The sequence below is a fragment of the Vitis riparia genome, chromosome 8 (assembly GCF_004353265.1).
Source record: "Vitis riparia cultivar Riparia Gloire de Montpellier isolate 1030 chromosome 8, EGFV_Vit.rip_1.0, whole genome shotgun sequence".
Lineage (NCBI taxonomy): Eukaryota > Viridiplantae > Streptophyta > Magnoliopsida > Vitales > Vitaceae > Vitis > Vitis riparia.
The window spans coordinates 9,500,660-9,526,608 of record NC_048438.1 but is presented as its reverse complement, the minus strand read 5'-3'; the positions used below and the strand labels follow the sequence as shown (position 1 = coordinate 9,526,608).

At 37.0% G+C, this 25,949-nt stretch overlaps 3 protein-coding genes and 1 long non-coding RNA gene across 4 annotated transcripts; all 4 read right to left on the bottom strand.

The window, feature by feature from the left end:
• Nucleotides 1-4: 4 nt before the first annotated feature.
• LOC117921349 lies at nt 5-951 on the bottom strand. The gene is made up of 2 exons (XR_004652318.1): nt 737-951; nt 5-479 (listed from the first exon to the last, which is right to left on the bottom strand). It is a non-coding gene; the product is annotated as an uncharacterized LOC117921349 (long non-coding RNA).
• Nucleotides 952-5,532: 4,581 nt separating this feature from the next.
• Nucleotides 5,533-8,836, bottom strand: LOC117921015 (40S ribosomal protein S4-3-like). Its single transcript, XM_034838756.1, has 5 exons — nt 8,737-8,836; nt 7,807-7,884; nt 7,516-7,696; nt 6,940-7,037; nt 5,533-6,161 (listed from the first exon to the last, which is right to left on the bottom strand). The coding sequence occupies exons 1-5, from the start codon at nt 8,737-8,739 to the stop codon at nt 5,727-5,729; spliced, it is 795 nt and encodes a 264-aa protein (XP_034694647.1). The 5' UTR covers nt 8,740-8,836; the 3' UTR covers nt 5,533-5,726.
• A 1,628-nt stretch (nt 8,837-10,464) lies between these two features.
• Nucleotides 10,465-12,181, bottom strand: LOC117920019. The gene is made up of 2 exons (XM_034837362.1): nt 11,461-12,181; nt 10,465-11,109 (listed from the first exon to the last, which is right to left on the bottom strand). Exons 1-2 carry the CDS (start codon nt 12,077-12,079, stop codon nt 11,048-11,050), a joined length of 681 nt encoding a protein of 226 aa, XP_034693253.1. The 5' UTR covers nt 12,080-12,181; the 3' UTR covers nt 10,465-11,047.
• Nucleotides 12,182-13,270: 1,089 nt separating this feature from the next.
• LOC117920822 (protein TIC 56, chloroplastic) lies at nt 13,271-23,204 on the bottom strand. Its single transcript, XM_034838468.1, has 5 exons — nt 22,381-23,204; nt 21,714-21,911; nt 16,804-17,086; nt 15,613-15,775; nt 13,271-13,742 (listed from the first exon to the last, which is right to left on the bottom strand). Exons 1-5 carry the CDS (start codon nt 23,063-23,065, stop codon nt 13,551-13,553), a joined length of 1,521 nt encoding a protein of 506 aa, XP_034694359.1. The 5' UTR covers nt 23,066-23,204; the 3' UTR covers nt 13,271-13,550.
• Between the last annotated feature and the right edge of the window lie 2,745 nt (nt 23,205-25,949).

The following is a 25,949-nucleotide window of genomic DNA, read 5'->3' as shown; positions in this document are numbered from 1 at the left end:
ATAGTTCTGAAATATCTTACATAGTTGATTTTTTATTTGGGAGATCTCCCAAGACCCATGGCTTGCTAAATCCTACGAAACCACAGAGAAGTCATTAACTATACAGAAGTGTTTCGAAGTAGAGACTTTTCAGAGCAAACTATAATCTATATGCTCAGCTGCTGGTATATGCATGACAAAGGAGGTGGTGCTTGCTCTGGCATTTTCTATCTGCAGAAACAGAACTAGCTCTTTTATTTAAATGCAAAAAGGGACACTGAAAGAAGTGTATAAAAGGCATCTAAGACCAATCCTTTGAGAAAATGTGAAAATTCAACTTGGCATAAAACAGAATCTCCGAGAAGCCCTCTTGCTCCTTTTGATGGTGTGAACATTAGGAGGATAAGAAGAATGAATCATCTCCCACATCACTTGAATATCTGCATATCCTCCATTGGACTCTATGTCCTTGTAAAGACCAACCAGACCATATCCATTCCCTGCCATTACCACCATGTGTGTGAGGTGGATAGTAAGGTATTTGAAAACCATATGGAACTAGAAATAATTCCATTCTTCATACATGGCATGGGAAACAAATAACAAAGAACAGAGGAAAAATAGATAAAAGAGAAAAAATTTGTTAATTTCTAGCATTTAGACTGTGTCCATCAATTTATATTAACATTTCCATAAGTGAGCCCATATGTTAACTGAATCGTTTTGAATTACTAATTTCTACGAACTTCGATCATACCTTTGGCTTTGTGTCTGAGACGAGAGTTAGCCTTGAGAAGTACACCCTTTGTTGGGATGATAAACGAGCTCTTGAAGCACATCCAGTACCCCCTCCACCTCCCCATCTTCACATAGCTTCTCCTTTTCCTCTCCCTTTTATATTTTTCATTTTCACTTGTGTCCCAAGTTTGCTCCACTAATAAACTAATGAGGGAACACAAAACAACAAAAGCATCCGACGCAGAAGAAAGCAACATCCATGGGGCCTGAAAGCAAAAGGGCACACAAAATATGCATTTACAGAACTTACCCTTCGAACTTAGTGCAATGTCTCTAATGCCCCCTTCCATAACAAGAGATCAATAAAGAAAACTAACTGAAGGTTCCAACTTCCAAGGGGACCCCAACTATTCAATGAATGAATCTTAATGAAGCAATTACATATTGTTTTACTCCCATCAAAGTTAGGTGGTTTCCAATTGGAAGTAAGAGGTTCAAGCTTGGGCAGACTATGTTAGTGGAGCATGGTCATCCAAGGACAATATTGTCATTTGGAAATGGTGGGGTACATATCATAGAGAGCTGACTTGCAACTATAATATTGACTGAATTTTTGCGATGGCATAGTGAAGAAGAGGGAAGAGCAATATAGGAAGAAATGGACATCGAGTAGGCTAGTTGCTTTGGACTTAGCTATTCTCACTTATTCTTCTTACCAAAGATTCTCAATTTTATTGTATTCAAGGAAGGTGGTAATGGGGCCTCAAGTCAAACGGTTGGTTGGTTTTTCTTTCAGTGCCTTTGTGTTTGTGTACATCTCGCTCATTGTCCATAAGTTGACGTAAGAAGATTAGTTAAAATAAGTAATTTCAAATTACTAGCATTAAGTGACAAACTCTACCAAGAAGAATATGCCACTTGGATTATTAATTTATGCAAATATCATCAAAGAAAGATCTCAATCATTCTAAGAAATATCAGATTTCTGTTTGAGTCACATTCCAAGCTTGCTTAATCTCTGGGGTACTACTAGTAGTAGGAAGTTTCAGCACATGCCTTGCAACCACTTCAGGTAATACACTGCCCAACCTCCTTCCATGACATTCACCCACTCTCATTCTTCCACCCAAACTTGTTCTTTTCTGTGTCCTGCATTAGAGAAGGTCCTTTCTAAAATCCAGTACAGGCAGAGGACTTCAAAAATCAGTTCTTCCTGGGGGATTATTTTATATGTTACAACTGCCTCAACTAGTCACAAACTACCAAGCCTGGTAATGTTTAATCTTGGTCTTTTGGGCATTTGGGTTTAAATAAAAACTTAAGCCAATGGTTTTCATGCCAGCGCAAGAGCTAATTTCAAGCCAAACTAACAAATAGCTTGTTCTTTTTCCAATCCAGGTGGTCCAGCAATAGATAAAGCAATGGGGTAGGAATGAAGCTCCTGACATATGCATATTCTTTTTAATGATCATTTTCCATTCATAATAATCAGGGACGGTGGTTTTTAATAATAATAAATGCCATGCACACAGGAAGCCTTAGCTACCAAAGTTCCTAACTGCACTTTTAATAACTGAATAGGGCCAATCTTAGTAGTCATGACTCAGTAGGCATCAATGGCGTGTGAAGGCTGCTTTAGGTCTGTTTTTTCTGGGATTAATGGTTGTGTTACGCAATCTGAGTTGGTTTCATCACTAATTAAGACAAAAGCTGCTTAAAACTGAAAGCGAAGGCTATCTGTGCATGATGACTCGTATATGAACACAGGCCACTTTTTGCTTATGCTTCATGACTAGCCTCCTCAACCACACAGCCTGCTTCATTTGGGAAGAACAGAATTTTCCTTGCAATAATTAAGAGGAAAAGGAAGAAAAGAAACTAATTTGATGGAAAGAAGGATTACTTTCTCTGGAAATTTAAACCTTATATGTACATTAATGGTTCTTCTGGTTGGAAAATTTTCTAATCAAGTATTAATTACTTCTGCAGAATCTGGTATTTATTCTCTTTATGTGTTCCATCTAATTCAAGGATCTGGTTGAAATCCATAGTGTAATTTCACAATTCAAGCTCCACCCACTCCTTAGTCCTTTCTGTGCAATATACATCATCAGCAACTATTCATTCCTCTGGCTAGATTTAATAGCTTCACGTCCTATCTCAAGAAGAAAACAAAACAAAACCATGGACATGGCACAGGGTGAGCTACAGTTTTCAGGCTTCTTTGGCATCTGCAAGGAATCCTTCAAAATCATCTATATTTGGATGAAGATATTCCCCCAGATCAGCCTAGGTCTTGTTCTTCCCCTCCCTATCCTTTTCTTAACCCAAATCCAACTTTCTGATTTGCTCTTTGCAAAGGTTTGCCACCCCTAAGTTGTTTTACACCAAACCCCAGTGGCTATCTCTGATAACACCAAACTCGCCAGAATGCTCATGTTCGGATGGGCCACTCTTTGGCTCTTAAAATCTGCACACCAAACCATTATCCTCATATGCTCCCTTCTCCCAACATTAGCAGTTGTTTACACAATTGCATATATCTACAGTGCCAAAGAAGTGACCTTCATGAAAGTCCTGAGAGTGGCACCCAAGGTTTGGAAATTGTTATGCTCCACCAAATTGTTTCATTCCTGATATGGATCTTGGGTTTTGCCTCAGCTGAGCACAGAAATACCCAGACATCTTTTGTAATGTTTAACTTGGTCTCATTCTCATATGAGATAGCATTAATATATAGTAGCATCATCTGGCTTTTGCTTCCTCTTACTCAAGTTGATTCTCTTCAGCCAAGTCCTCCATATAGTCTTCTACTTTGTCTGCAAGTCTCAATGCCAGGAACAAATAGACATCTCTACATTTTCGGCTCATCTTGAGGCCTATGTTGAGGATTACTTGCCACTGGAAGGACGGGAGAAGGAGAGGGAAATTCAGTCAAAGCAATTTCAGATTTGTACAATCTCTTGATGCCTCATATCAAGGCAGTCATGTGTAGATGAACCTATAGGTGTTGTAATTTGAAAGTAGGAGAGACTAACGGGTTGCTAGGACTACAAGATGGGATAATTGATGAGTGGTTTGAAACTTAGTATAAGCCAATTTCACATTTGAATACTAGATTTCATTACATGGGATCTCTACTTCATCAAGAGCATCAACACATACTATCAGGACCAATTCCCATTATTCCCTTTCAGGTTATACCCCTTGCCTTCTCTTTCCACAGGTATCCTTCCTCCTCTAGCTATGTCTGAGAAGATGGGCAACACCTAGCTCAAGTGGAAGCCCAATACCTCAAAAACTGACCTCCGGTCCAATTTCACTGTCCATCGCAATTCTATGACCATAGGATTAACCTTCAAACTGATTGAAGCAGAATCTGGTGCTGAGTGTGAGGCTGATTTCCCTTCCATATCTCCTAACATCACAGTTAAACAATGATTGCAACAACAAAATTAGTTCAAAATGAAACAGAACATCTCTAGAACAACTGCTAAGTGGGCAAACTAGCAGTCCAACCTGCAACTTAAACCAAAACTCTTATAAAATCCTCATAAAATATTGGTCATATAAATTATGCAGTTCCATATGCTTGGGGGTGCAAGCCCCCTTCTTTGTCTTCTGATGATGGACAACTTGATCCCCGCTCCTTTAGGCAGGGACATCCAGGGCTTTGTCTCTTTGCCAAGTAGTAATGACATTGTTGAGAGGAGTTGCTTATTCGTGACCAGAGGAATCTTACACGTGGATTGGTTTGTAAAGCTCCCCTAATGCTTCTACCTGTTCTTGGTGACTCCAACACAGGTCCCTGTTCCTTCCCCACAGTCACCTTGACAACATTACCCATGTTGAACATGATGAAACAGCCATCTTGGCTGCTCTCTAGTCAAGATTGATGGGATTATTTGCCCTCATGAGATCTGCCTGAGCGCGTTTCTGGGCCACACGGGGCTTCCTGACTTTGAAAAGCTTGGAACTAAAAAAGAGCTGACCCCATCACATCATATCACTGATATAAAGGTACAAACTTGGTTCTAACTTCTAAGAGGCTTTTGAGCCTATGCCTTGAAGCATTTCCACAAGACACAACCTTCAATCACACTGATGAGTGATGATATACCTGTTACGGTTAAAGTGACCAAATGACCATAACCGAAACCATAATTAACAAGTTAGACGCTTAAGTTTTTCCCTGGACTTGAGAGCTGAAGCTCAGTTTTGTTTTTTATTGACAGGTCTCTCTAATTAATTCAACAGTAAATAATACTTGCATGCTTCAATCTTGAAGCCAATTACTTGCTCAAATCTCTTTCAATATTTCTCCATCCAATAGCCAACACTCTAACCTTCATTATTACGGCCTCCAATGAGACAGATCGAGGCCTTTACCTCGCCACCACGCCATTTTTCATACAGCTATGTTGAAAATGAAATATTAGGACTAAAAATTTAATAAATAAATAAATCTTAGTTATTATAAAATTATAAATACTTTTAAATAAAAAATAATCATACATCCATCATCATCTCTTTCACGTACTCAAAATAGAGATTTAAGAAAGACTGGTGAAATAACTTATGTTCAAAATTAACTCTTACTTTTTCAGGAAAAATTAGCTCGTCCCTTACCCTTCCGCAATTGACTTTCCTAGGTGACATCTATTTAGGGCCGAAGCCAAAACCCTATACCAAAGCCCAAAGCCTCCAGTCAAGGCCAAATCCAGCCCTAATGTGAACTGTGAAGCATATTATTGCTATCTTACTAGCATGGGAATAGCCTTAAAGAGAAAAACGTAACATAATCAAATAAGCATCTGACGAAAAAATGAGCAACGGTCTGATTTGCCTCCCATATCCCCGAAAATAACACAGTTTAAACCAAAATTGCAACAAAAATTAGTTCAAAATGAAACAACACATCTCTAGAACAAATCCTATGAGAGCAAATTAATAGTACCCAAATGCAAATTAAAAGACTTATAATATTCTCAGAAATTTTGTCACATAAATCATGCAGTTGCTGATGCTTGGGCTGCAAGCCTCTTCTTGGCCTCCTCAATGATGGACAATTTGATACCCTTTCCTTTAGGTAGGGTCACCCAGGGCTTTGTCCCCTTTCCAATGGTAAAGACATTGCCCAAACGAGTTGCAAATTCATGACCGGTAGCATCCTGTACGTGGATGGTTTCAAAGGTCCCCTTATGCTTCTCCCTGCTCTTGATGACTCCAACTCGGCCTCTGTTCCTTCCCCCAGTCACCATGACAACATTCCCAACATCAAACTTGATGAAATCAACAATCTTGTTGCTTTCTAAGTCAAGTTTAACGGTGTCATTTGCCTTGATGAGAGGATCTGGGTAGCGGATAGTCCTCCCATCATAGGTGTTCAGATATGGTATGCCTTTCTGCCCAAACTGGACACCCTTGACCTTGCAAAGCTTAAACTGCAGACAAAAAAACCACAAGTCATATCATTAACATAAATGTCTAAATGCAGTAGTTTGTAAAAAAGACTTTCAAAGCTTCCCCCTAGAAGATTTCACTAAGCACCTTGGGACACAGCTATGAGGTTTAAGTGACTTGATGGCTCATGACACACCCAAGGTTAGATCCTCTCATCAACATTCACCCATCCAACAGTAGCTTTACATGAATCAATTTTTAAGGATGAGGATTCTTATAAACCACAAACTAATAATTCATTGCTTTACTCGTCAAACTTCAGATCAATTAGCAAATGGCCAAAGCACAAATCATAAAGAGAAGCTTGATGCTTATATTTTAATGAAAGTTAAATGACACTGTGCTCAGTCTCATTCATAATGTTTCTTTTATCCTTTATTTTTTATAACCTTTTCTTACCCCATTTTTTTCATTTCTATTTTATTAATTCTGTGAGTTGTGATACTTATGGTATATGTTTTAAACCTACCAAACAAAACACTTTGCCTCCAACTTCTGCCCCACTATGGGCATAAATAATTGATATCAGACAGTGACTAAGTATTAGATTGTAATCATTTACCAGCCTGATGACTCAGCAATGCATGCAAAGAGAACCACAGTGCCTCAAAAGAGATATTCTTCCAGAAATACTCACAGCTTTTCCAATAAATATTATGGAACAATGTGACAGACAGCATAATGATTCACACTTATTTTGAATCAATTTGATTCAGTTAAAGTAATCAATTTGAAATTTAATAGAAGGAAAATACAGACCTTTGCCTCCTCATCCCTAATTGAGTGGAGTCTGAATCGGCCCTTTGTGTCATATAGGAGACGGAAGTTCTCATTTGTCTTGGGAATGGATACAACATCTGGTAAACAGAAAACAAAATTAGAAGAAACAGTGCCAACAACCAGAATGAGGAGTTCAAGTGTTTTTAGTAGAGAGATTCTATCAGCAAAGCAGGATGTACAGATATCTGTTACCACTGCAGGCACACATATAAACATCCCTTCTATAGGAAATTCCTATGTGGCATGTTTCATACTTTTAAAAGTTTGTCTAGAACTGCCATCATTGCCAGTACACATATAACCATTTTCCATGTCAAACATATCCATGTAGACATAGTCAAATTTATACTTATAGAAGTCGGGATTGGTGAATAAGTTTCTAGTTTGGAGATAACTTTGCTACATGACTAAAGCCATTGGTTGGCATTACCAAGCTTCCTAGACCAAAAACCATACATTTAACTAGAGACTTTAATTCACCTTCTCAGATTTCAACAGTTTGTTGATGAAAAAATAGATTAAAATCATACAGCTAGGACGATGAACCACTCTTACCCATGAAACCAGAAGGGTATGTCTTGTCTGTCCTAACCTTCCCATCAACAAGAACATGTCGTTGCATCAGGATAGCAATGACTTCACGGTATGTGAGTGCATACTTCAGCCTGTTTCGCAAAATGAGGATCAAGGGCAAGCATTCCCTGGATTTATGTGGTCCAGACGATGGCTTGGGTGCCAATGCACCCAAAAAATAATAGAAAAATAAAAACACTACAACTAGATAACAGGAAAACAGCATAGGAAAACCAATCAGGCTTCATGGTTTATTATTTTTCATTGACTTACAAATGCACCTCCAAGCTTGTCAAGCATCCAATGCTTAGGGGCATTGAGCCTCTTCAAATGTTTCTTCAACCCTCTAGCCTGTAATGTACCCACATGACAAGAAGTTCAGCAATAAAAATGTTGGAAAAACAAAAAAGGCAGATTACAAAAATCACAGTTCCAAATCATATTTTCATACCATTAGGCTTACACTCCAAAGAAAATTATGCTCATAGTAGACCAGCCTTCCTCATTTTTTTTATCCTTTTTTTTAATAGATAAAGAAGAATATATATTAAAAAAAAGATGCCCAAAGAGAGACCAAAGGTATACAGGCCAGCCTTCCTCCCTTGCCCTCACCTTCTTTGGCAAAATAAACAAGATAAAAGCAATTCAACAGGCACACCTAAGAAACCTTTGTACCAGTAAACAAGAAAAAGGTTCATGCCAACCACTTCGGATTAACAGCCCAATGCCTAATCAGAATCAAAAAAAACTTTAACTTTACACGGCCATTCACTTCAATTAAGAAGTGTGACGAGGTGACCTAATTTCAATTATAAAATTAGGCTCCTAGAAATTTCACTAGCTAACTGCAATGCCGCACTCGGCTCAAAAACTGGCTCAAACCCATTACCCTATATTTTTAATCAAACAAACATCATTTCATGAATACACGAAATTAAATGGGATTATAACACAGTAATATACGAATGTGATCGCGCCAAAACGTAAGATCGCGCTAATATATGCTACAAAAATCTTTAAAAATGAAAAAAAAAAAAACGATTGCACCATCAGCATAAGTCTTCCAACGATATTATGGCATTACAAAGGGATTTTTCCTTTTCGTTTTCTTGATCAGATACAAATTCACATATCAAAATTACCAACAAATCGGAGGGATTGAAAGAGAATGAAAGTCGAAAACAACAAAGAAGAAACCCTAACCATGTTGGCGGTGTTCGCTCAGAAACCACTCCCACTGCAACTTCGGCTCAGGCAAAAACACTTGCGGAGAGAGGAGGCATAAACCCTAGCCGCACTCTTTATGTTATATAGGCTCTCATGAATAGTGCACCCTGTCTATCCACTTTATTACAAAACTACCCTCTAGGGTTTCTTTCTTCATGTTTGGGCAAGATGGGCCGTAAGGCTCCATTTGGGCTAGGTTATGGACCCACATTATAAGGATTCAAGCGTCTCAGCCCATATAGCCAGCAGCATTACTACTAATCTCATTATTAATCTAATTTTAATGTTTAATTAAAATTAAACATTAATGTTTAGCCAAGGGTCATATTTTCTGAAGCTTGTTTTTAAAAATTATTTTTTATTATTTAACTTGAAAACAAGTTTCAAAAAACATGGTCAAACAGGTTTATGTTTTCCTTTTATTTTTTAAAAAACAGTGAAAACAAATTGTACTTATTTTTAAAAAAATTATTATCTTTTCTCTTTGTTTTTAAAAATTATTTTCAAAGAACAACCGCCAAACAATGTTGAAAATTTTTAAAAATAGTTTTCTATTTTTAAGGCTCTTGATTTTCTAAGTTATAATATTCATCTTTATTATTAAGGAAATGAATAATTTGTATTTTGAAAATGTTGAAATTTTAATAGGATGGGAAAATGACTAATTTTGGCACATTTTAAGTAAGAGTCCATAGGTCCAATTAAGTTTGTTTATATTCTTAAGAAAATGAGTTCAGTTTATCATCCATAAAAAAAAAAAAAGTGAGAATATTTTTTAAAATAAATACACTTTCCTCGTGCCTTTGGATACAAATGGCTTAATTTGGGAATTGCATGTGTATGTTTGTTTATTTTATATTTTATATTTTTTTCAAATAATTTTTTAAGAAACATTTTTAGAAAACACAATAAAAAAACTAAACTATTTTTAGATAATACTAAATTAGTGTTGTTATTTGCTTTCATAAAACAGTTTTCAAACATGCTTTGTAACCAAAAATTTTAAAAGCTATATTCTATACCATCTTTATATCATGTTTTGGCGAAAAAATAAAATATTTGACTTTTTTTATTTAACTAAAAATAATATGTTGATATTAACCAACATAACTAATATGAATATATTGATATTAAGATCACTTTAATTATATTAATTGATATCAAAATATCAATTTTAACTAAATAAAAAAAACTAAGTATTTTGATTTGTTATATTCAACCAAATGTTATTTTATTTCCGGAATAAAGTTAAATAGAAGACCAACAATTTATTTTTTTACTTACAAGAAAATCCAATAAGATCTATTATGTTTTGAAGGAGTGAACAAGAAAAAAAAAAAAAAAAAAACAAATATGTTGTCTTAATCATGATCTTGAAAGCAAATTTAATTTTCAATGAAAAATTTTAAAAACATCAAAATTTAATAAAACTACTTTGGTAATTCTCAACATTAATTCAATAGTCAAACATAAATTTATCCCAAATAAATGTAATAAAAGTGGTTTTTAGCCATGAAACATAAAAGTTATTTGACATGCCCATGTAAAAGTTCTTTCTAAATCCAACCCTCCCTTCTCATGTAAGAACATGGAAGAAAAAAAAGGGGAAATTGGAAAAATGCTGAAACCACCCTTGCTTTGTTTTATATGGGCCTATGGCCTACCGTCTAAGCTTTACCCTTTGCAATCCATTGCAACAAAACCAGTAGAAAGCAAGGTATATTAGGTTGGTAACTTGGTTGAAATACATTTACTCTGTGGCCTAGCCACCCTAACATGAGAGATGAGTATCCGAAGCAAAAGTGGCTGCAGACATGTCGCAAACATCTACCCTCAAGTTGTTCCCATTTTTAGACTACGCTTACATGCTTTCATGCAACATCATACACATCTGTGCTGCCAAAAGATGACGACTACGAGGGATAGGTGTCATTTCACTACTACACCATCACTGAATTCCTCAAGCAAACTGCCGGGGAGGTTGATGTAGTGCCTGGTAGCATAAGTGATTGCAGCTGAGATTGAATACTAGATCCATCAGAGCGGGGGTTTTTTAATGGGTCTGGACTATCCGCTTTGTATTTCTCACTGCTGTATTTAGAATTAAAAAACAAAAAAAGAAATCATATGGAACAAAGGAGAGAAACAAAACATAAAACACAAAATTAATGCGCCTAACAGCAGCAGCCAGGGGGAAAACATCCTGGGTGCTCACTACAACAAGGAAGGGGAAGTCTCTAGTCCTAACAATGGAGGTCTTAATCGGTAGGCATACATATCATTCTGTTCAGTCATGGACAATGGAGTGAATCAAAATGGAGGCCTCATCTGCCGTCGGTGCTGCATCCCCTGCTCACAAAAGTGTAGAATGGCAATGTCAATATACATTATTAGAAACTCATCAACTTGCACCATGAAATTCCAAGAGACATCCCTATCACAAAGTTTCCCAGGAAACTCACTCATGATAACTCATGAGTCATTCAAGTAACTGACTCAAGGTCAGGACCAGTTTCAGTCCTAGACAACCAAGGCAGATCGGGATTTTATGCCTTGGGGCACTTAGTAGTTGTCATCTATTAAAGAAAATCCATATCAAAGTCCAAATATAAGGTATGGTAGATACCAAATCAAGTTTATTTTAGACAAAATAGGACGGAAAAATGCCTCAAGAGGCCCAAAGAAAATAAAGGGAATTACCTGAAAGAGATGCAGGCAAGTGAGAGACCAGGTTATTAATGATACCCCCTCCACCACCTTCCTCCTTACCCTTCACCTGTTCATTTTGTTCCCCAACATGCGCTTTCTCCTCTTCACTGTCTTCTTTGTGCACTCCATCTTCCTCACTTTGATTAAAAATATTGGAGATGAGGTTGTTGATGAGCCCTCCTCCACCAGCACTGCCACCACCGCCTTCCATCACTACTTTTTTTTCACACCATCCCCCACCATCACTACTTTTTCCCCCATTTTCAACTTCAACTTTTCCTTCATTAACTTCCCTTGGTCTGGGACTCAAGGGAGAGACCAAGTTGGAAATGAGATGGTTTATAAACCCACCTTCCTTCTCTTCATCCTTCCCCTCACTGATTCTGTTCCTGTTCTCTGTATCACCTCCATTGTCTTCTTCACCTGCCCCTGCCACGGATCTGGGGACCAAGTTGGAGATGAGATTGCTTATGAGTCCGCCTGCTCTTTCTTCATCTTTTTCATTTTTCTCAGGTTCAAAATCATTGGCTTCTTCTTGTTTAGCCCCTACTTTTGAGTTTAGCTTCGAAGGCAGCACCAACCTCTCAGAATCAGTAACACCGTCTTCCATTTTTCTCTCACTTTGGATTAGGATCTTGAGTTATCTGTAATATTTTCATTTTATGTCTGTGGCATATATAGTTAAGAGGCAAAGGGGTGGTCGGAAGACCCCTTTGGTGAAGAGCTATTGCTTTGCAACACGTACTCCAAGCAGTTGTCTGTCACTGCCATTTTATTAATATTATTTCTTCCATTAAAAAGAAGAGACGTGTCCTGGAAGGTTTAAGAAGGGGTTTTTTCAATCCAAGACAGTCGGTGGGGCATAAACAGGGCGGTTTAAGTAGGGTTCTCATTCCAATGAGGTCGGTGGAGCATTCAGGAAAGGCTTATCATTTAAATAGAGTGGGTTACAGTCTTACAGAGGTATTTATTTATGATGCACAAAAGCAGCATGTGTAGCCATTTTTTCTTTTTTTAAAACCATTGTTTTGCCCGCTTCTGTAGAACCATGTCAAAGTCTAGGCAAACTGTAGAGGGGGACATCATAAGTTTACTGTCCATAAAGAGAGGAGCCTATCAAGAGGTCCCAAAGTGCACAAGAAGCATTCCCACCATGCCAAGTTGTGGGAAAACAGTCCTTAAGGTTTATACCATCCTCACAGAGTCACAACTTATATCTACCCCACCCTCACGGCCTCACCCAAAATCCATCGAAGTAAGCCTGGTGAACCTTAGCCATGGAATCCAAGAGCTTGTGAGGTAGGGAGAGACGTTCCTTGGGTTCTCCTTCTTCACTTCTCTTTCCCATTATGGGGTAGCATAGTAGATATGAATATCTCACCATCCCCTCTTCAGCCAAGCCTCACGTCTCCAATTGAGCAGACTGCTCAGATGAGAAAGAATTTCATCCATTTGCCCACACTTTCAGAACCTTTTAAGTCCAATATCCCACCTAGTGCCAACATGGCTGATGTTATTTTCCAAAGGCAACAAGCAAGAAGCAATGTTTCTCTTAAAGAAAAAAAAATGGCACCAAGAATTGAGACATGGATGATGCAGATCAAAGGGCAGTTGAGCTAAAACTGGGCATCAAAAACATGTCAAATAAGCTTATCAAAAAATAAATGTCAAATTCATTCTAAGAACCTGAGATCAAACCTACTAGCTGGAAAAAAAAAATGAAAAGGAAAGAAGAAAACACCCACAACTGAACTAGTCTCTAAGATATTTTAGAACAAAGACCCCAAGCATACCAGCCCCCTTTGAAACAATCCATCCATGTAGTCTCCTCCCAAATTGTATAGGCCATTTAGCTTCAATCAAATGTGAAGCAGACGTGTTACTGTTCTGGGTTTCAAATTTGACATATCATGGAGATCAAATCATACACTGCTATTTTGAATAACCATATCACCTTGTATTACTTAAGATGAAGATAACCAATGGTTCATGCACAAGTTGACATGATGCAAAGACAGCATTTTAGGGCTTTACCACCAAATCTACCTAAGGACCAAGAAATTAAAAAAGGCAGCTATAGATCATTTCTGAAATCGATCATATAGAGCTTTCTCCTTTGCAGCCTTCTGCGCAGCTCTTTTCTCTCTCCGGATGGCTTCCCTTGCAGCAGCATCAGCATCAACTTTTTCCATTATAGTATCAAAACCTGGAACAGTCCGTACCAGTTTGTTGTAGACTCTGGCGGAGAGCTTGTAAAAAATTGAGAACATTCTCTGCAAGCAAAGATTGCAAAAAGGGCCATGTTAGCTTTCAAATAAGGCACATACACCAATTGGCTCCTTATCATTAATGAGATGGGAATCTATGCAGATATCCAGAAAGGTTTAGGAACAAATAACTAAAGACTGCAAAATGAACCCCTCTAAGAATATTATTTAAATTTCCATCTTTAATAGCAGGAGTTTAGGGGGACAATTTCCATGATTAATTTTCCTATATGTAAAAGCAAAATTTAATAAGAAAAAAGCCTAGACAGTCAGTGGCAAAGCCAGAAAATTTGGTTGGGAGGCGCAATTAGAAAAATAGTAAATTATAATAAATAAAGATAAATTTTCATATTTTAAAACCGATATTCTCAATATCATTCAATAAGGTAAGCAATTATTGACTTTCGTAAAGAAATGAAAGAAAAATATATAATGTATTAAATCAAATATAAAATTATTAAAAAACATTGATAAAAAAGTCTTAGATTAAAAAAATTAAATTTTTAATTCGAAAAAGAAAAGAATTAAAAAAAATGTGTATAACACAACCTAAAATAATATATAATATTATCTAATATATACAAAATGCTTTTATGTATTGAACAATATAACGTAATATTTTTACTTATAAATTTTAAATATTTTAGTCATGAATGTTGTTAACAAAGAAATAAAAAATTACTCACTAAGTTATAAATTGTAGAATGATTTCCAAATAATGTTAAACATGAGGTATTTCACAATTTTTTAGTATTAAACACTAGGATACAATATACTTTTCATTTTTCAAGAAAAACATCAAACATTGAAATGTAATATATTTTCCATTCTATTTTTATTCCTTCTACAAACCCAACATGAACATTGTATGACATATCCTATTAGATACGATATCTTAGGATATCATTTCCATTGGATATGATATCCACTAGGATCATTGAAAATGATATCCCAGATATATATATACAGCCAACCAAATGTGCCCTAAAGGAATTTTAATTTCTCAAATTTGCATTTTCAAACCGCTCATTTTTGCATTAAGAAACTGACTAAAGTTGCAGAAAGAGTCACAAGAAAAATTTATTAACCTCAAGACTTATTTTTTGCTTTTCTGTTTTTCTTTTTCTTTCCTTTCTTTTTCCCCTTTCCTTATCCTCCTCCTGACTGTTTCCAAGATTCAAACAAAGTATAAAATTTGATCCTCATAATTTAGAAAAAGCTTTCAACAAAAGCTGAGACACATAATTGTTGTTCTTTTGCATCCATTCTAATCTTGCCTTGGAAATGTTGATATTCCCTCCACCCATTTCATTAAGCAGAAGTCCATGCAATAACAGCAAAGAAACGTGTAGCCATGCTATATACATCCATACAGACTTGTATGCAAACACAGTATAGACAAGGAGTTCACAAGTTTATGCACACATTACATAATAAGATAATAGATTATACATCATGCATTGTGTACTGTAAAGTAGCAGGCATCGAGCAAGTTTCTCAACTTCTTAAGGGTAAGAAATATAAAACAAATGGGGGAAGGATGAAGACCAATGTGGCAAGAATATGATGATTTGAGGAAAACAGATGCCATACAGCCACAAATAAAAAGCAAACGCATACAAGTATAAGATATAATGAACATCACTCAAAGAGAGTGGAGTGAGACAGGACCAGTGTAGCTGATCCAAAACATTTAGCATAAGAATTCTTTGGCCTTCAGTTATGGAATTTACTACCAAACCCACAGTTTTACATTTTAAGATTGTTGTGAGAAAACATGAGGTTCCCCTTGGTAGCTAAGTTGAATGCAACATTCAAGCTCCAGGGAGTGCAAAAGGTTATATACAAAGGCAGGAAGCAGAAAGCAAGAATGTACCTTCACATCATTATTCCAATTCTCGATATACGGAGGACCAGTCGTGAACATACCAAAAGGTTCACGGTACCACTCTCCCCCATATGTAATTTGATCCATTGCCTGTTCTACACTTAAAACCTCCCATGGTCTCAACCCAGGGATAACTTCAGCCAATTGGAGCCTGCCTCATATAAGCAACCACAACAAACGTATTATAGCCATTGTAGAACAACTGTTGTTCTAAAAGGCAAATGCAGTTATCAAAGAGGTAAGTAAGAAACATGAGAAAACTAAAAATCACACAAGTAAAAATAGAACATTGACCCTTGGCTACAAGAGGTGTTAATAGAAATCAACACGCACAGTAACTACAGAAACTTTTTTCTTCTTCCTTTTTGTCTTCTTGGTAGGCAAAGAAAAAGATTGAATGAAAAAATATGTAGAAAAAGAATGTGGGCTCAACCCAGGTACACATGCTATACTAGGAATGCCAAAAGGTGAAAATTAAGAGAGAAGAAAAATGACAGATACAAGTTACAACCCTCAATTCTTAACCAACCACATCAATAAAAATGATTGAATTAAAAAGTGCATGGCAAAAACAAATGGGACTCAACCCAAGGACAGGATATACATACATATATATCTATATAGATATATAAGAAATGCCAAAGGGCAAAAGTTAAAAGAGAAGTAAAGAGAACATCATATTACAATTTACAACCACTAACTCCTAACCAATCCCATAAATGAAACCAAGTGTATAATACAGACATTTCTAGACACAGCTCTATACAACTCAAACAAGGAATTGAAAAAACGGTTTCAGTAACTGATCAGAGTGCTCATCCTCTTCAAAGTATATTCCATTATACTCCCTCCAGCTATACCAAACAAGTGGAGAGGCCTCAACTTTCAAACCCCCCTTTGTTGAATACAAGAAGATACAGATACAACATGCAGCAATAACAAACAATGCACTTACTTTTAGGATCTTAATCCATAAACATAACATGTATACTTCATATTCCTAGTTGTTATAAACGTAATTCAAAATCATATGTTAATAATAACAGTAACAATAATCTATTCTACAGAGATAGAGTATGGCTTTTATAGCTGATATTATCGAGATGCATTCATCAAGATGGGACTATCTTACACTAGAACAAATGCAAAAGAAAGGACAAGAGTGTCATAAAAATATACCTAAGATCTTTTGGGATGTATTTGTTTGGCATATGGTCCTCTTCCAAAATTGTCGTCAGTTCAGAGCCACTAGCCCAAAGAAATAGGGCATGACTTGGAGTTCTTACTCCAGGCCAAACACCATCATTAGCTTCCAGTACTGCTAAATCACGTTTCTTGCTCTCTATTGCTTCTTCTTGGAGCTGCTTATAGGTTTTCTTCTCATGCCCTTTAAGAGGAACCCAAGGAGGTATACCTTTCTGTAGTTTGTGGAGGAAAGCTGTTGCCGCTGCACCAAGTCTGACTGGAAATCCCCCAATAAGCCAAGTATTAATTCATTTTAAACACAAGTTTCAATATCTAACCATAAGATGATTAATTTGATAAAAAGTGGACAAGAATACATAGGGGCACTAATTATGCACATAGCAGATTTTTTTTTTCTTTTTTTTTGATAGGCAAATAAGAGATTGTATTAGAAAAGCCTAGAAGAGGCGGAAAGAGTACACACGAAGTATACAAGCAATGCCTAAGAAGCTAGGCTAAAAGAAAGAAAAACCTTTCTCCTATCTAGACAAAAGTCACTCTATAAAATCAATCAAGGACAAAGAATGATTCTCTAAATACACCCTATCCCAATTTACAAAAGTGTACAAAAAAGAAAGTTTTAAAGCTTGGTCGGAACGTTCAGTGTCATTGAACACTCTTTCATTTCTTTCCTTCCATAAAGTCCACATTAAACAAAGGGGGCAGCCCTCCAAGCCTTTTCCTTTCTCTTACTCACAAAAGCACCATGCCAGGCTATCAAATTCCTTTTGATTGAGGAATGCAGGATGGCACATCAAAAAGAAAGAAAAGCAAGCTCCATAGCATTGTAGCCTTCTTACAAAAAAGGATCAAGTGGTCACTAGTTTCCTCTTCCACTTTACACAAGTAACACCAATTTGGCATATTCCAACCCCTTCTTTTAAGCTGATCAATGGTCAAAATTTTGTTCCAAGACGCTTCCCAAGCAAAAAAGCTTACCCTCATGGGAGCCCAAGATCTCCATATAATGCTCCAAGAAAAAGGTTCACTAAAGGCATTTGTCAGGGAACAGTTTAGAGATCTAACAGAAAAGGAGTCATTCTTGTTATTCTTCCATCTCAAGACATCCTCCACATCACTATGCAAAACCAAAGGATGGAGTTTTTAGAGCAAGCCCTCCACCTCTTCCATTTCCCAATCGTTAAAGTGTCATGAAAACAAAGGATTACAACTTCCCACCTCTCCACCCTCCTCCCAAGCATCGCACACCCATTGATCCTTGTTAACCGCCAATCTAAATAAGTTAGGGAAAACATCTTTTAAAGCTTGGTCCTCCTCACACCACAAATCCTTCCAAAATTTGACCTTCCTCTCATTCCCTACGACAAGGCGGGATCTAGAGTGAATGTTTTCCAAATCTTTTCTAATGGCTTTCCACACTCCCACAACATAGGCTCCCCTCACTTCTCTCGAACACCAACCTCCATCCTTCATCCCATATTTGTCTATGATGACTTGTTTCCACAAAGAATTCCTCTCTATAGCAAATTTCCAGCTCCATTTCCCAAGCAAAGCTTTATTTAGGGCCACAAGACTGCGAATACCTAAGCCTCCCTGTCTCATATCAGCACAAACCGCACTCCAATTCACCAAGTGCGTCTTTTTCTCTAAAGCGCCACCGCCCCACAGGAAGTCTCTTTGGATCTTTTCAAGTCTTGTACACACCTTCCGCGGAATGACAAAGAGAGACATTAAGTAAATTGGGAGACTTGAAAGAGTGCTTTTTATCAAGGTAAGCCTCCTCCCTTTGGAAAGATATTGTCGCTTCCACAAGGACAATCGCTTTCTGAATCTCTCTTCCACTATATCCCACACCCTTGATGATTTGAAAGGAGCTCCCAAGGGAAGACCCAAATAAGAAGAAGGGAGCTTCCCAATCCTACAACCCAAAACCGAGACGATAATCTCCAAAGAATCAACCCTTCTTACAGGGATAGCCTCACTTTTATCCCTGTTCACCTTTAACCCAGAAATCGCCTCAAACCATAAGAACACTCAACTCAAGTAACGCAACTGCACACTATTGGCCTTGCAGAATAAAAGGGTATCGTCAGCAAACAGAAGATGGAGCAGATCCCTTCCTTCTCCATTACTCTTTCCCACCTTAAACCCCTCAATGTAACCCCCACTTCTGGCTCTAAAGAGCAGCTGGCTGAGAATTTCCATGACTAATAAGAAGAGATAAGGGGATAATGGATCACCTTGTCTCAAACCCCTAGTGCTACGAAAAAAGTTTGAAAGGGTTCCATTAATTAAAATTGAGAAATTAGCTATAGAGATGCACCATCTGATCCAATTAATCCACTTCTGCCCAAACCCCATCTTGGACATAATTGATAGAAGACAATCCCAATTGACATGATCAAACGCCTTCTCAATGTCCAATTTTAGAAGGAGTCCAGAGATGTTATCCTTCAACCTAGAGTCTACAGCCTCATTTGCAATGAGTGTGGCATCTAGAATCTACCTATTCTGAATGAAGGCATGCTGGTACTCTGAAACCACTTCCCCAACACTAGTTTCAACCTATTAGCCAAGACTTTGGCAAGTAATTTGTAAAGGCTCCCAACCAAACTTATTGGTCTGAAATCTTTCAACTCTTTCGCACCCCCTTTTTTTGGGATTAAAACGAGAAAAATGGAGTTCAGACTCCTCTAAAAAGTGTCAAGGCAGAAAAAATCACCAAAAAATGCCAAAATTTCAACTTTGGTAAAATCCCAGGAAAATTGCCAAAATGCCATGGAGAAGCCATTCGGACCAAGCGCCTTATCTCCAAAGAGGCTGCATAGGGCTTCAAACACTTCTTTTTCTGAAAAAGGCTCCTCTAAGCTTCTGGCCCTTTCGGTCCCCAGAACACGAAATTGTAAATCCCCCATTCTCGGTCTCTAGTCCTCAGTTTCCGATAACAAAGTCCTATAAGCCCTACACACCCCAAACTTGATATCTTCCTCACTAGTAAGGGAGTCCCCATTAATATTCGCCTTGGATAAGAAGTTCTTTCTCGCCTTGGCGTTGGCCATCTTATGAAAGAATTTGGTATTCTTATCACCCTTCTTTAGCCAGGTTTCCCTAGATTTTTGCCTCCAGAAAGTTTCTTCCAATAAAACGCACTTTTTATACTCCTCCAAATCCTCCATTCGAGCCTCTGCTTCCTCAAAGGACAAGGGATTAAGACTCTCCTTAGAATCCCAAAACTGAATTCGAGAAAGTGCCTCAGGTTTTCTAGCAAAGACATTACCAAAAACTTCTTTGTTCCATCTTCTTAGATCCTTTTTAAGAGCTTTCAGCTTTTCAGCAAGGTAGTTGTTGTTTAGACCCTGCAACCAAATATCTTGTCCACCACGCGCAAACTAGCTCTTTGAACCCATCCGACAAAAGCCACATATTCTCAAAGCGAAAGGGGGTCTTGCATTTTTTAACCCCCCCACCCTCTAAGGAAATAGGGCAGTGATCAAAGACTATTCTAGGGAGAGCACTTTGAAAAACACCCGAAAAGTGATCCTCCCACTCGTTGGAGATTAGAAAGCGGTCCAATCTTGAAGCTGCTTGAGAATTAAGGCCACCATACCACGTGAACTGACCACTGGAAGAGAACAAATCCTTTAGACTAAACTCCTCGATGACCTCAGAGAACCTTCTCATCTCTGCTATCAGATTGAGCCCATTCCTCATTTCCCCTGGAAATCTAATGGAATTAAAATCCCCCCCAACGCACCAGGGATCATCCCACAGGCCTTTGATAGCGCCCAACTCTTCCCAAAACTCTTCTTTTTCCCTCGATAAGACTGGTCCATAGACACTAGTGAACACCCAAACAAAGCCATCTTTCACATTCCTGAAGCGACCTAATATGGTAAAAACACCTTGCTCTAGCTCCAAGAGTTCCAGAACCCTATTGTCCCAAAAAATCAGAATGCCTCTTGAGGCACCCCCAGCATCAACTGCCCCCCAGTCCGTAAACCTCCCGGTGCCCAAGCTTTTCACCATCTTTAACAACATCTCCTGCACCTTTGTTTCTAGAAAACAAACTAAATCTGCCTTTTGGGCTCTAACTACTGAATTAATCATCCTCCTTTTCTCCCTGTCGTTGAGCCCTCTAACATTCCAAGGGAGGATTTTGATCTTCATCAATCCACAGGGATCAATTCCCATTTGTTCCTGCCGCTCCTTCTATTCGCAAGCACAAGCTCTCCATAGCTAACCGTACAATCTAATCTCTTAAGTTCCCTTTCAGAGCGCGATGCGAACACCGCTTTCTTTTTTCTCTTTTTATAGAGTGTCCCCCCACCAGTCATCTTCTTCAACTTCTTTAACAACAAAACTATTTTTTCTTCGTACCCCTCAATCGGCATTCCCAAAAATCTACTGAAATCTTTGAAATTGGAAAGCTCCTTGTCAGAGGGCGTATCCTCTTTGGAGGAAGCATTCTCAGGGAAAACCACCTCTGACCCATCTTGTAGAACCATGGATAGAGGCCCCTTTACAACATCGGCCCTTGCCTCCAGCGCGCCCTTTTCCCACTCGGGGGAACCTCCCCAACGCTTCAAACACAGAGTTGGCCCTCTGCAATCCTCGCCCACAAAGTAGAAGAATCTGGCACCCAAAAAGGAGTAGAAGAAGAAGAAGGCCCTTCCCCCTAAGAAGAACGGGACGAAGAAGATATGGCAACGGTTACATTACAAGCAGATATGGCAACGATTACATTACAAGTTAGCTTCTTCTTTCTATGACCATGCCCACATATTTCTAAAGCATCCACTGGAAGCAACACCTTTAGCTGGTTTTAAAAAGGGAAAAAGGAAGAATAAGAAGAAACACCATAGGAAAAAGGGAATATAACAAACCTTCCCAAGTGGCAATAGCAGGTTCCAACCCATAAACCATGTGTATCGGTGCCCATTCATCCATGTCCTCACCCCAAATGAAAGTGTCTTTGTCAATTATCCCAGCACCCCAAGCAGTTTTAAGTGTTATCAGTTCCAATGGCCCTCGTGTCCGACCCAAACGATCCTTATAGTACCACCCACCGCTTCGCATTATAACTATAACAATAAAACAAGATATAAACATTAAACAACAAAACAAAATAAAACAACGCCAAAAAACAGGTTGAAACCTGCAATTTACTATTCCACCAAATGTATAAAAGGTGCCAATACTAAGCAAGTGTTTTGGTTGGAAGAAGCCCATGGCAAAGGAAAACAAGAAGACATGGCATGATGAAATTGTGCTAACTCAAAAAGAGAAACTCTGTTCATTCACTCAAATTGGAATCCAAAGTTTGACCAACCGACTTCCCTTCAGAATTTTCAAAACAATAACAGAAGTTCAAAGCATGAAACCAGTAGGCATTGACACATAAATGCAAGATAAAAGAACCATTTTCTTATAATCAAAAGGAACTCAGAGAAAAACTCTACCTCTATCCATTAATCATACCTCATAGCCCACAGTTGGAAATAGGCAACACTAACGCATAAAATTTACTAGAAACTGCATTGAAAAACTCACAATCATAATATCGCTTCTCGAGCCGCTTATACCCAATAGCCTGAGCAACATCAATAGGCCGGCCCGGTGGGTATGGGCGCTGCCGGAATCCCCAAAGCCCGAAAAAGAACTGCCTGGTAAAGTCCCAAAACTTGTCATCAGATTCCTTCTTCGTCTTTATTGCCTTCCGCGGCATCGGCCGGCCGTCCAACCCCGGCACGTGCGGCACGGCCTGCCACAGCTTCCTATCCTCATCCCAGTACGGATTCGCATTCTCTTCAAGCTCCATCTCGTTCATCTTAGTCGCAATTTCCTCTGCCCGAGCCAAGAACTGCACCACTGGACTGCTCCTGAACTCATTCCACCACTTCTCGTTCTCCCTAATTTCCTCTTCAGTCGGGTTCTCTTTCTTCTCGAAGTTGGGGTCTTCGTTTAGGACTCTCTCAACTTCTGGAGCGTGTCTGTAATCGGGCATTGTTTCTGATTCCCAGAAGAACTGCTCCAGCATTTTCTTGTATTTCTCGGGTTCATCCGAGGGTTTTTCGGGTTTTGGGGTTTTTTTGGACGTATTTGAACCGCTGATTGAAGCAAAGTTTAGGGTTTTGGGAGTATTGAGGAGGTTGCACGAAAGGAGGTTGATGGGAGGGATGGGGTTTGGGGGTTTCTGGAACCAGTTTCCGAAAGGGTTGAAGTTAATTGACCCCATTTCTAAAATTAGGGTTTTCAGGAAGTGATTGGGAGCCTAGAAAATTTGCACAACAGGTTTAATGGTCTTGGGTTGAAAGTTGGAAGAGAAGCTGAGAGACGAAGGTTCACCAGTGGAAGGACTGAGGTTGCGGGTGAGTAGAGTCTAGACTCTAGAGATGGAAGGTTGAGTGGGCTGGACTTTGTGGGCCAAACTCGAATTTCAGGGCCCTGTCGCATGTCGTTGGGCCTTAAAAAATGTCTGCCTTGGTTTCTTTTTTAATATTTTATTAGAATGGAAAAAATGTGTAAAAATAATTATAAAATAAAAACTCATTCACTAAAAATAATTTAAGTTTTATACATTCATCCATCAAATGTAATACTTAAAATTATCAAAGATAGTACCTATATCATTAAAACATAGTATATAAATGGTCAAAGGTACTACTTGAATGGTCATAGGTAGTACTTTTGATCAAAAGGAATATTAAATACTAATTATTTTTAAATAGTTACTTAAATTTTGTATTTTATAAATTTCTATTTATATTTTATAATTTTTTTCATATAAGTATATGAAAATACACTTTTCCCTTTAAGAATTTTAAAACTAAATTTATTGTAAGCTTTTGAAAACTCGTACCTTATACTAAATTATTTTTCTGGAAAACTCAAAAGGTTATGTTTGTATTCAATATGTAAAAAAATCTAAATATATACATATATCTTTATTAAAGCATCTAACTTGCATATGTTTAACAATTTGTTTTCCCCTTTTTTTTATATGATATAGATTTTGACCTTGTAATTTTTATTTCAATTAGATATTTTGTTATGAGAGATTTGTGTGTATAATGTGTTGGAGAGCGTAATATACATTGAAAGTTCAAATCCTTTAGGTTATGTTTGGTTCCAGAAAATATTAAAGAAAAAAAAACGTAAAGAAAAATGATTTTTTTTCATGTTTGGTTGTTCTATGAAAAATATCAAAGAAAATCAAATATAATTCAAACTAATTAAAAATTTATGTATTTTTAAATTATTTAATTTTTATATTGATGAGTTAAAATAAATAATATGAGTATAAAGTAACAAAAAAATTAATTTATCAACTTTTAATCTATTTTTTAATTTTCTTTCACTTTTTCTTTCCTTTTACTTTTTCTTTGTATTTTCTTTCCCTTGCATTTTCTTTTAAATTTTCTAGGAACTAAACATAGCCTTAAATTTAAATTTTGAGAAAAATTGGTTTTTCATAATAGAATCAAAACACCACGGAAATTAGTTTACCTTCACTTGTAATAAGGCAAGGACATCGTTTTAGGAATCAATTGATCATTTCTTTGTTGAGGAAAGGTCAAAGTTTTTCCATTGTGTGAAACTTATGGATAATGGTTTGACTTATGTTCCTTGGTGAAGAGCTACTAGCCTTATCTCTTAAGGGAATAGAAGTTGCATACTCAAGGAAAGGTATTTTCTACTAGATTTATTATAATAAAAAAATGAAAATTAGAAAATTAGAAGTAAAATAAATAGACGAATTCATTGATAATGAAAGTAGGCTTAACAACAATTGTGAATTATTTCTTGAAATTGATCGATTTCAATAATTAGTTGGGAAATTAATACACTTGACTATTATTTGCCCAAATATTTCTTGTATTGTTAGCTTAATTACTTGATTCATGCATGCTCCTAAAGTTCAATATATGAAATCTTGTAAATAGAATATTACAATAACTAAAAGAGAAATTGATATACTTGACTATTACTTGCCTAGATAATTGTTATATTGGTAGCTTATTTAGTTGATTCATGCATGCTCCAAAGTTCAATATATGAATCTTGTAAATAAAATATTGCAATAACTAAAAGAGACATAAGGAAGAGGTGTATCGATGAATCATAATAGATACATATTTATCCCAACTTATACTAACACTAAGTGGGTAGGATGTCCTATTGATTAAAGATTTATTGCAAGATATTACACTTTTATTGAAGGTAATTTAATCACATGAAAAAGTAAGAAACAAAATATAGTTATCAAGTCAATATAAAATTGAATATCATGATATGACTAAACTATTACTTGCTAGTAAACTTATTGGGCTCGAAGTTAAACTTTTATGTGCTAAGACCCATTAAACTATTTTGTGATAACCAGTCTATGGTATACATATTACTTTCAATACTTCCATATTACCAAACAAAATAAATTGACATGGATTGTCAATTTTGTTTTGGAAAATGTATAAACCAATGTAATTTGTACATCTTTTGTTCACAATGGTCAACAATGTAATTTGTACATCTTTTGTTCACAATGGTCAACAATGTAATTTGTACATCTTTTGTTCATGATGGTCAACAATTAGCTGATATATTTAAAAAGAATTTAACTACTACTAGTCTAGTGACATATTGTCCAAGTTGAGCTTACCAGTATTTTTGCACCAATTGATACAAAGTTTTGGTAGGAAACAGGAAATTAATGACTCATTTTAGGAATGTTTCCCAACTTTTTGTTTCCTTGAAGTTTATATCTATATTTGTCATCCTCCCTATTCTTTTATACTTTTGCATTTATTAAGTTTCTTATAATCTTGTTAGAAAATTGGTTATCCGACGTAGTATTAAAGTTAAATTTGGTGAGAGGTTATTGTGAAACTAAGGTTTGGTTAATCTTGGTTTTGATGATAACAAAATAAGGTTTTGAACTAATAATTATATTTCAAGTGTGATTAGGCAAGACGATTTCCAAAGTGGCAATCACGAAGACAAAATCAAACTAAAGAGAAATCGATAAAAAAAATGAAAACCTCAAAGAGAAGTGTTTTTTCAAGACCTAAGCTTCATAGGATTTCTTTGTAAAGTTATTAGTGCACTAAGTTTTTCATGTA